General features: G+C 33.5%; 1 protein-coding gene across 1 annotated transcript in view; it reads left to right on the top strand.

The window, feature by feature from the left end:
* The window catches only part of celsr2 (cadherin, EGF LAG seven-pass G-type receptor 2), a 71,913-nt gene that overhangs the window by 28,769 nt on the left and 30,611 nt on the right, over positions 1-12,533 (top strand). Inside the window, exons 3-6 of the mRNA XM_073844329.1 lie at positions 4,393-4,615; positions 8,173-8,288; positions 8,386-8,515; positions 11,463-11,481. Of these exons, the coding sequence (XP_073700430.1) occupies positions 4,393-4,615; positions 8,173-8,288; positions 8,386-8,515; positions 11,463-11,481 (488 nt within the window). The remainder of the gene's footprint in view (positions 1-4,392; positions 4,616-8,172; positions 8,289-8,385; positions 8,516-11,462; positions 11,482-12,533) is intronic.

Genomic DNA, 12,533 nt, shown 5'->3' on the forward strand with positions numbered 1-12,533 from the left:
TGTCTCAAACTATGCTCAGATTTGCTCAAGATTCCAAAGTCAAGATCCAAAGTCTTGAAATCCTAAACTCGCAATCAGAAGTCAGAGATCTCAAACATTTCTCATTGGATGATGACTCGTGACTCATTTGGGCCTGTTTTAGCAGAAACATCTGATACTTGAATGAAATGTAAAATCTCAACTTTGTCTCAAACTATGCTCAGATTTTCTCAAGATCCAAAGTCAGAGATCTCAAATTTTTCTCACTGGATGGTGACTAGTGACTCATGTGGACCTGTTTTAAGAGACACATCTGAGACTAAACTGATAGTTCAATGAAATGTAAACTCTCAACTTTGTCTCAAACTGTGGCCATATTTGCTTGAAATCCCAAAATCTCAATCAGAAGTCAGAGATCTCAAACTTTTCTCATTGGATGATGACTCATGACTCATTTGGGCCTGTTTTAGCAGAAACATCTGAGACATCTGATACTTGAATGAAATGTAAAATCTAAACTTTGTCTCTCATTGTGCTCAGATTTGCTCAAGATCCCAAAGTCAAGATCTAAAGTCAGAGATCTCAAATTTTACTCACTGTCTAGTGACTAATGACTCATTTGGGCCTGTTTTAGGAGAAACATCTAAGACGAAACTGATATCTCAATGAAATGTAAACTCTCAACTTTGTCTCAAACTGTGGCCATATTTGCTCAAGATCCCAAAGTCAAGATCCAAAGTCTTGAAATCCTAAAATCTCAATCAGAAGTCAGAAATCTCAAACATTTATCACTGGATGGTGACTAGTGACTCATGTGGACCTGTTTAAAGAGAAACATCTGAGACAAAGCTGATACTTGAATGAAATGTAAACTCTCAACTTTGTCTCCAACTATGCTCAGATTTGCTCAAGATCCCAAACTCAAGATCCAAAGTCTTGAAATCCCAAAATCTCAATCAGAAGTCAAAAGATCTCAAACATTTCTCATTGGATGATGACTCGTTACTCATTTGGGCCTGTTTTAGCAGAAACATCTGATACTTGAATGAAATGTAAAATCTCAACTTTGTCTCCAACTATGCTCAGATTTTCTCAAGATCCCAAAGTCAGAGATCTCAAATTTTTCTCTCTGGATGGTGACTAGTGACTCATGTGGACCTGTTTTAAGAGACACATCTGAGACTAAACTGATAGTTCAATGAAATGTAAACTCTCAACTTTCTCAAACTGTGGCCATATTTGCTTGAAATTCTAAAATCTCAATCAGAAGTCAAAGATCTCAAACTTTTCTCATTGGATGATGACTCCTGACTCATTTGGGCCTGTTTTAGGAGAAACATCTAAGACAAAGCTGATACTTGAATGAAATGTAAAATCTAAACTTTGTCTCAAAATATGCTCAGATTTTCTCAAGATCCCAAAGTCAAGATCCAAAGTCAGAGATCTCAAATTTTTCTCACTGTCTAGTGACTAGTGACTCATTTGGGCCTGTTTTAGGAGAAACATCTAAGACGAAACTGATATCTCAATGAAATGTAAACTCTCAACTTTGTCTCAAACTGTGGCCATAATTTGCTTGAAATTCTAAAATCTCAATTAGAAGTCAAAGATCTCAAATTTTTCTCACTGTCTAGTGACTCATGACTCATTTGGGCCTGTTTTAGCAGATGTAAAATCTCAACTTTGTCTCAAATTGTGCTCAGATTTGCTCACGATTCCAAAGTCAGAGATCTCAAATTTTTCTCACTGAATGGTGACTCGTGACTCATTTGGGCCTGTTTTAGCAGAAACATCTAAGACAAAGCTGATACTTGAATGAAATGTAAACTCTCAACTTTGTCTCAAACTATGCTCAGATTTGCTCAAGATTCCAAAGTCAAGATCCAAAGTCTTGAAATCCTAAAATCTCAATCAGAAGTCAGAAATCTCAAACATTTATCACTGGGTGGTGACTAGTGACTCATGTGGACCTGTTCAAAGAGAAACATCTGAGACAAAGCTGATACTTCAATGAAATGTAAACTCTCAACTTTGTCTCCAACTATGCTCAGATTTGCTCAAGATCCCAAACTCAAGATCTAAAGTCAGAGATCTCAAATTTTTCTCACTGGATGGTGACTAGTGACTCATGTGGACCTGTTTTAAGAGACACATCTGAGACAAAACTGATATTTCAATGAAATGTAAACTCTCAACTTTGTCTCAAACTGTGGCCATATTTGCTTGAAATTCTAAAATCTCAATCAGAAGTCAAAGATCTCAAACTTTTCTCATTTGGGCCTGTTTTAGCAGATGTAAAATCTCAACTTTGTCTCAAATTGTGCTCAGATTTGCTCACGATTCCAAAGTCAGAGATCTCAAATTTGTATCACTGAATGGTGACTCATGACTCATTTGGGCCTGTTTTAGCAGAAACATCTGAGACAAAGCTGATACTTGACTGAAATGTAAAATCTAAACTTTGTCTCAAATTGTGCTCAAGATCCCAAAGTCAAGATCTAAAGTCAGAGATCTCAAATTTTTCTCACTGTCTAGTGACTAATGACTCATTTGGGCCTGTTTTAGTAGAAACATCTGAGTCAAAGCTGATACTTGACTGAAATGTAAAATCTCAACTTTGTCTCAAACTATGCTCAGATTTGCTCAAGATCCCAAAGTCAAGATCCAAAGTCTTGAAATCCAAAAATCTTAATCAGAAGTCAGAAATCTCAAACATTTCTCATTGGATGATGACTCGTGACTCATTTGGGCCTGTTTTAGCAGAAACATCTGATACTTGAATGAAATGTAAAATCTCAACTTTGTCTCCAACTATGCTCAGATTTTCTCAAGATCCCAAACTCAAGATCCAAAGTCAGAGATCTCAAATTTTTCTCACTGGATGGTAACTAGTGACTCATGTGGACCTGTTTTAGGAGAAACATCTAAGACAAAGCTGATACTTGAATGGAATGTAAAATCTAGACTTTGTCTCAAATTGTGCTCAGATTTGCTCAAAATCCCAAAGTCAGAGATCTCAAATTTTTCTCACTGGATGGTGACTAATGACTCATTTGGGCCTGTTTTAGTAGAAACATCTGAGACATCTGATACTAGAATGAAATGTAAAATCTCAACTTTGTCTCAAATTGTGCTCAGATTTGCTCAAGATCCAAAGTCTTGAAATCCTAAAATCTCAATCAGAAGTCAGAAATCTCAAACATTTATCACTGGGTGGTGACTAGTGACTCATGTGGACCTGTTCAAAGAGAAACATCTGAGACAAAGCTGATACTTCAATGAAATGTAAACTCTCAACTTTGTCTCAAACTATGCTCAGATTTTCTCAAGATCCCAAACTCAAGATCCAAAGTCAGAGATCTCAAATTTTTGACATCTGACACTTGAATGAAATGTATAATCTCAACTTTGTCTCAAATTGTGCTCAGATTTGCTCAAGATCCCAAAGTCAAGATCCAAAGTCTTGAAATCCTAAACTCGCAATCAGAAGTCAGAGATCTCAAACATTTCTCATTGGATGGTGACTAATGACTCATTTGGGCCTGTTTTAGCAGAAACATCTAAGACAAAGCTGATACTTGAATGAAATGTAAAATCTCAACTTTGTCTCAAACTATGCTCAGATTTTCTCAAGATCCCAAACTCAAGATTCAAAGTCAGAGATCTCAAATTTTTCTCACTGGATGGTGACTAGTGACTCATGTGGACCTGTTTAAAGAGAAGCATCTGAGACAAAGCTGATACTTCAATGAAATGTAAACTCTCAACTTTGTCTCCAACTATGCTCAGATTTGCTCAAGATCCCAAACTCAAGATCCAAAGTCAGAGATCTCAAATTTTTGACATCTGACACTTGAATGAAATGTAAAATCTCAACTTTGTCTCAAACTATGCTCAGATTTGCTCAAGATCCAAAGTCAGAGATCTCAAATTTTTCTCACTGGATGGTGACTAATGACTCATGTGGACCTGTTTTAAGAGACACATCTGAGACAAAGCTGATATTTCAATGAAATGTAAACTCTCAACTTTGTATCAAACTGTGGCCATATTTGCTTGAAATTCTAAAATCTCAATCAGAAGTCAAAGATCTCAAACTTTTCTCATTGGATGGTGACTAATGACTCATTTGGGCCTGTTTTAGCAGATGTAAAATCTCAACTTTGTCTCAAACTGTGCTCAGATTTTCTCAAGATCCCAAAGTCAAGATCCAAAGTCAGAGATCTCAATTTTTTTTTTCACTGGATGGTGACTCGTGACTTATTTGGGCCTGTTTTAGAAGTAACAAAGTTGATACTTTAATGAAACGTAACTGAGACCTTCAAGCGAGACGTAAAAGAGCAACATTTGATCAATGAAGTGCGTCTCTGTGTTCAAACTAAAGTTGATGAACTCTCTCCATCTGTCCAACAGGTGAGCGATGCGAGATCTCGTCGAGGTCCGGCCGCTGTGCCGAGGGCGTGTGTAAGAACGGCGGGACGTGTCTCAATCTCCTCGTTGGCGGCTTCAGATGCGAGTGTCCACCTGGAGGCTTCGAGAAGCCCTTCTGCCACATGAGCTCCAGGAACTTCCCTCCGCAGACCTTCATCACCTTCAAGGGTCTCCGTCAGCGCTTCCACTTCACGCTCTCGCTGTCGTGAGTATTCGTCGCCGATGAAGCCGTCAGCCGTGTTTGTTCGTTAGCCGCGAGTCAATAACGTCTAATGAAGATCTTTCTTCAGGCTGTTTGCTCGGCGTCTCGGGAGCTTTTATCCGCTCGTCTCGCGTGATTCGGCGCAAATATTTAATACCCGCACATCACTGAGGTCGTGTTGATCTGTCCGTCTCCAATGGGGAAACAGATGCGCTGTCCGGATGCTCCTCTGTCTCGGCTCTGCTCTTTTCTTTCGGTCTTTCTCTCACGCTTGTTTGCTGATGAATGCTCTGTCAGTAATCTGTTTAGCGTGTGTAAAGACTGTGTGTTTTGCTCGGAGACGTTCAGGACTGATGAGGGTTTTCTGCGCGGGTTGCTCAGCGCCGTTTCTTGTGTTTCAAGGGATGTTTTCCGAAGGTTTAAAGGGTCATGTTGTCAGACTCAAAACTCCCCGAAAACGTCCAAAATGGACTTGGCGTCAATCGAAACCATAAACACGGCATTGTTCCACATTTGCACCAAACATGAGGACACCAGGAGAACTTAAAAGACGTCTTAAAGGTCCAGAAAGGACAGACCAGAAAGGGAGTGTAAAGTGATTACGGGAAACTCAATTATAGCCATTTTTGGTGCATGAAACCTCCAGGAATGCGATGAGAGGAGCTCGGGGAAGAACTGAAATGTAGGAAACGACCCCATTAACTGTGCAGGAGATAAAGGAGGATGTTGGGGTGATGCTGAAGGAGAAATGAAGGGTGTGTGAGAGTGTGTGCGTCTCTGGAGATGTGATTATTCTCCTCAGTAACCAGGTCAACAGCGCTAAACCCCACGGCAAAACCACACCAACATCCACGAATGCACACACTCTCGCTCCTTACTCGCAGATTTCAAGATTTAAGTGGTTTCTGGTGCAACATTACCAGATTTATTATTAAATTAAATTCTCACAAAACATGAATAAACATTAAAAAAAAAATTAGATTTTTTTCCTCATAACTTTCATTTGTTAACGCTTGTTCATCACTACTGAATTTAGATTTTCATCACTATTTTATTTAGCTTTTAAATTATTTTAGTACTTAAGTTTGTCTAATATTTATATATATATATGTGACCCTGGACCACAAAACCAGTCATAAGGGTAAATTTTTTGAAATTGAGATTTATACATCATCTGAAAGTATATCAGATGCTTTGATCTTATTATAAACTTATATTATTATTAATAATATTAATATTAATAATTTTGTATTAGCACTAATTGGGGTGGCAGAAAATAAATTAAATTAAATTAAATTGTCACAAATAAACATAAAATAAAATATTTAATATGTAAGTGATTTTTGGTGCAACATTACCCCAGCGTTAATGCATAAAAATATTGACTTCTATTATTAAATTAAATTAAATTAAATTAAATTAAATTAAATCTTTAATTAAATTTAAAAAATAATTAAATTAAATACATTTTAAATTAAATTCAATAAATTAAATTAAATAAAAAAAGAAAAAAATCAACAAATTAAATTAAATTAATAATTAAATTAAATTAAAAATTAAAATTAAAAATCAAATTTTTATTAAATTAAATTGTCACAAAACATTAAATAATTTAATTAAAAAAATAAAATTAAATAAAAAATAAAATGAAATAAAAACTTAACTTAAATCTAAAAAATAAAAAGGAAATTAAATGAAATAAAAAAATAAAATAAAAAAAATGTAGTTAAATTAAATATTAAATTAATCACAAAACATGAATAAACAATTTGTTTTCTCTCTCTCATTACGTTTGCAATGTATTCATTTATCAGGAGCTTTAATCCAGATGAGGAGTTCATCTGGTGTTGTTTGTTCTAGAGTTTCTCCTCTTCGTCGGCATATCGCACACACTCGCTCTTACTCGAAGATTTTAATATGTAGTAATTTGGGTGACAGGCATAAAATAAAACTACATTAAATTAAATTAAATTAAATTAAATTGTCACAAAACATGAATAAACATTAAAAAATAATTGTTAGATTTTTCTCTCATTGCGTTTATCAGATGCTTTGATCCAGACGAGAAGTTGTTTGTCCTAGAGTTTCTATCCACAAATACACCGGCACATCACTCGCTCTTACTCACAGATTTAACATTTAAGTGATTTCTGGTGCAACATTACCAGAGCGTTAATGCACAAAAATGCGGACTTCTATTATTATTAATAATATGAATATTAATAATTTGGTACTAGCACTAATTGGGGTGACAGAAATTAAATTAAATTAAATTGTCACAAATGAATAAACATAAAATAAAATATTTAATATGTAAGTGTTTTTTGGTGCAACATTACCCTAGCGTTAATGCATAAAAATATTGACTTCTATTATTAAATTAAATTAAATTAAATTAAATCTTTAATTTAATTAAAAAATTAAATAAATTAAATAAATTAAAAAAAATTCAATTCAATAAATTAAAAAAATTAAATAAATAAAAAATCATTAAATTAATAATTAAATAAAATTAAATTAAAAATTAAAATTAAACTGACTTCTATTATTATTAATAATATGAATATTAATAATTTTGTATTAGCACTAATTGGGGTGGCAGAAATTAAATTAAATTAAATTATATTGTCACAAATGAATAAACATAAAATAAAATATTTAATATGCAAGTGATTTTTGGTGCAACATTACCCTAGCGTTAATGCATTAAAAATATTGACTTCTATTATTAAATTAAATTAAATTAAATCTTTAATTTAATTAAAAAATTAATTAGATTAAATAAATTTAAAAAAATTCAATTCAATAAATTAAAAAAATTTAATAAATAAAAAATCATTAAATTAATAATTAAATTAAATTAAACTGACTTCTATTATTATTAATAATATGAATATTAATAATTTTGTATTAGCACTAATTGGGGTGACAGAAATTAAATAAAATTAAAATAAAAAAATTAAATATATTAAGTTAAAATAATTTAAATATGAAATTAAAGTAAATTAAATGAAATATTAAAATGATTTAAATTAAATTAAATTAAATTGTCACAAAACATGAATAAACATAAAATCTAATTGTTAGACTTTTCTCTCGTTGCGTTTGCAATGCATTTGTTCATCAGATGCTTTGATCCAGATGAGGAGTTGTTTGTCGTAGAGCTTCTCCTCCTCCGTGTTTTCAGGTTTCATGTTCACCTGCGGTGTAATAATAACAGCGCCGTGTTTTATTTCCGTCTGTTTCCTGCCGTTTTGCGAGCGCTTGTTTGATCCGCTCTGTTTTGTCTGTGGAGTTGTCTCCTGCTGCTACACGCTGACCTACTTTAACTTTATAAACGCGAGACGGATACCTGTGAGGATCTGCCGCAGACACTGACTGTTTGTTAGCGGCGTTGAGCTCAATCCCTAGCTCTAGTGAACACTTTAACAATCTCAGAGCAGCATCCGAGTGTGTTTAATCTAGAGCAGAAACACTGAGTTTAATCCACGCAGATGGAGTGAATGAGGGACTCAACACAGGTTTGGTAATCCTCTGTAAATCTTGTTGTTCTCCTGCAGGTTTGCGACTCGAGAGCCTGACGCTCTGCTGCTGTATAACGGACGCTTCAACCAGAAACACGACTTCCTCGCTCTGGAGATCGTTGACGGACAGATCCAGCTCACCTTCTCTGCAGGTAAACGTGCATCAGTCGAGGGCAAACCTGCAACAAAATGACTTCATTGATTCAATATTTACTTAAGGAGCACAAATGTGTAATCTGACCTCCGCAGGAGAGACGCAGACCACGGTGTCGCCCTTCATCGCCGGCGGAGTGAGCGACGGCCGCTGGCACACGGCACACGTGCACTACTACAACAAGGTGAGTCATGTGACCACAGGAAGTGACATCACAGCCGTCTGGTGACTGATCTGCTGCCGCAGGGTTGCGTGAGTGAAATGTAGGACACGCTTTGTGCTCCGCTCCTTTAAGACGACACACAAACACACACACAGAGGGGTCAGAGGTCAGCAGAGGCGTCACTTTCACTCGTAAACGCTTGTTAATCATGATGTCAGTGGATGTGCTTCATCACTGGTGATCATTTTAGAGCTTCAGTATGTTTAATATTTATATATATGTGACCCTAGACCACTAAACCAGTTATAAGGGTCAACCCTTGTGCCACCTTATGGACATTTTTGTCCATTTCAGTTTAGTTTTTGTGTTATAAGTGTGCCTGTGTTAATGACAACTGCAGACATTTTGGCTCGTTTTTTTTTTTTTTTTTTTTTTATTGACATTTTAATATTTCACCATTTCCTTCAAAAGAAAAATCAGTTTTACTCTCCGTGCAAAAAAATACTCGCACTCAGGACCTTAAGGACAAAATATGTCCACGTTGAAATCCATGTACATTTTTACCATTTTTTACTAGATTGTGCCATTTTTTTTTTTACTACATAAAAATATAAATGCCTAAAAAATAATGTTGTTGTTCTTCACTGACACACCCAACAATCTAATAAGTAAAGGAAAAAAAAAATCTTTTTCATTTTTTTCATAAACAAATGTGGTATTATGCAAACAAACCAGCATTTAAAGGGTTACAGTTCATAAAATGAATAAATGTTTGGTATCTATGGGTAGAACAGATGCTGGTTAAAAAATATCAACATCAGTGAAAGTGGAACAAAAATATTGATATATCATATTATTATGACGGTTTTTGGACATTGGCATTTTTGTCCATTTTAGTTTTGTTCTTTGCCTGTGTAAATGTCAACTGCATACATTTTGGCTCGGGTGTTTATTTTTATTCAAATTTATTATTTATTTATTATAAAATTTAATTTTACCCTCCGTACAAAAAATACTCACACTCATGACATTAGGGACAAAACTGTCCACGTTGAAACCCATTAAAGCTGCAATTTTTGAACCCAGGGCCATTTGACTATAAACTGATGTAATATTTGCTAAAAGGCGTTCATTCTATCAGCAATGCTTCAAATAGATTGTGCCTTTTTTCAAAATTTATTTCCTTTTTTTTAAATCTAACAGTGCATAACAAATATAAATGCCTCAAAATGAATGTTTGTTATTTATTAATCTATAAATTATTTATTAACTATTAATTAATTGTAATTGTGAGTCATCACAAGTCAGAAAGTCATCAAGTCAGAAATCCGCAATTCTGAGAAATTAAGTCAGAATTGTGTGATTAAAAACTCGTAATTGTGAGTTGTGTTAGAATTGCATGATATAAACTCATAATTCTGCATTATAATGCCTGAATTCTACAAATTCTGAGAAATTAAGTTGAAATAAATGAATGTTGTTGTTCTTGACTGACACACCCAACAATCTAATAAGCAAAAAAAAAAAAAAAATCAGCTTAGCATGTAGTATATGGAAATTAACCATTTAAAAAAACAAAACAAAACAAAAAAAACCCACCTGTGGCATTATGTAAACAAACCAACATTTAAAGGGTTAAAATTCTGAAAATTAATGAATGTTTGGTATCTATGGATAGAACAGATGCTGGTTAAAAAAATGGACAAAAATATTAATAAGTCATATATTATAACAGTTTTTGGACATGGACATTTTTGTGTAACTTTTTTTTTTGAGCGCACAAGGGTTAAATTGATATTCACAGATTATCTAAATAAGCTTTCCATTGATGCATGGTTTGTTAGGATTGGACAACATTTGGCCGAGATACAACTATTTGAAAATCTGGAATCTGAGGATGGTAAAACTCAAAATATTAAAGTTGTCTAAATTAAGTTATTAGTAATGCATATCACTAATCAAAAATTAAGTTTTGAAATATTTACGGTAGTAAATATCTTCATGGAACATGATCTTAATATTAAAGATGCTCCAATTGCAGTTTTCTTTTCCGATTTTTTATTTTTATTTTTTTTTTTTGGTAAGTGTGACCTGCCAATACCGATTTTTGCCTATTCGGATTTTTGTTAATTCCTATTTTGCCGATACCGATTTTTGTCATTTTCAATTTTGCCGATACCGATTTTTGTTAAATTTACATTTTGCCGATACCGATTTTTGTCAATTCTGAGTTTGCAGATACCGTTTTTTTTTCGATACCGATTTTTGTTAATTCCGATTTTGCCGATACCGATTTTTGTCATTTTCAATTTTGCCGATACCGATTTTTGTTAAATTTACATTTTGCCGATACCGATTTTTGTCAATTCTGAGTTTGCAGATACCGTTTTTTTTTTCGATACCGATTTTTGTTAATTCCGATTTTGCCGATACCGATTTTTGTCATTTTCAATTTTGCCGATACCGATTTTTGTTAAATTTACATTTTGCCGATACCGATTTTTGTCAATTCTGAGTTTGCAGATACCGATTTTTTTTCGATACCGATTTTTGTTAATTCCGATTTTGCCGATACCGATTTTTGCCTATTCCGATTTTTGTTACTTCCAATTTTGCCGATTCCGATTTTCTTTCTAAGAAGTATAATTGATAGCATATTCATTAAAAAATATATATACTTCTTTTCCAATAGCAAAAACAAAAATTATTGAACATTACAATTCCCTCAATCTGGACTAAATTGCAGATATTCTCTCTAAATGCATTCACACTGCAAAATTTCAAATGCATAAATAATATTATAAAAATGTTTTAATTATTCTTTTAAACATACAAATAAGAAATGTTGTAAAAAATGCAATGATACTTAAATATGAACACTAGTGATGCTCAGAGACATGCAGCAGTTCTGCTGTGGCTTTGATTGGAACTATTTTCTGCCATAAAATTGAGCAAAAACATTCAATATTGTGTCTAAAAAGTTTTAGGTTTGGTCAGCAATAACAGCAGTGTCTCTGAGTCAGAAATTCTTTCAGTCAGAAATTCATAAGATCAGATCTGTGTGTGTGTGTGTGTGAGATTGTAAAGTGGGTGTGGTTTACTTTACGACCACTAAAGACTTTGCGACTCTCAGGCTCCGCCCCTGTGCTGCTCTGATTGGCTCGTTCAAACTCACAGCGTGTGTGACCTGCAGCGGCGGGGTCAGTCTGAAAGGGGTCGTGACCTCTGTGTGATGAGATCATTCATTAAGCGAGGCTCGTTGTGTCTGTTCATGTTCGTTGGAGTGGAATCAGACGACGGTTTGAACTCATTCGTCTGAACAGATGGAACTGCATCACAGATTGCCAATTAGTCCTTTTTTATATTAATATCACTTTATTTATGTTGAACTTTTTTATAAATCTAAATTATTTTAAAATGCATATTTTTAGTTGTAGTTCGTTTTTTTATAAATTAATATTTGACAGCTTTAAAATATTTATTAGAACTATACATCTGATTTTTGCACTTCTAGTTTGGAATTTAATATATTCTAACAATTTATATTTCTACAAGCTACTAAAAATATATATAATATGTGACCCTGGACCACAAAACCAGTCACAAGGGTACATTTCTTGAAATAAATAAGCTTTCTATTGATGTATGGTTTGTAAGGATAGGACAATATTTGGCTGAGATACAGATTTGAAAATCTGGAATCTAAGGGTGCAAAAAAATCACAATATTGAGAAAATCGCCTTTGAAGTTGTCCAAATGAAGTTCTTAGTAATGCATATTACTAATCAAAAATTAAGTTTTGATATATTTACAGTAGAAAATGTGCAAAATATCTTCGTGGAACATGATCTTTACTTAATATGCTGATGATTTTTGACATAAAATCAATAATTTTGACCCATACATTGTATTTTTGGATATTGCTACAAATATATCTGTGTTACCTAAAACTGTTTTTGTGCTTATATATATATATATATATATATATATATATATATATATTTATTTATTTATTTATTTATTTATTTATATTTTTTATATTTAGTATAAATATTATATATTTATAAAATTTGTTTCTAT

This window comes from Garra rufa, chromosome 7, assembly GCF_049309525.1.
Source record: "Garra rufa chromosome 7, GarRuf1.0, whole genome shotgun sequence".
NCBI classification, from domain to species: domain Eukaryota; kingdom Metazoa; phylum Chordata; class Actinopteri; order Cypriniformes; family Cyprinidae; genus Garra; species Garra rufa.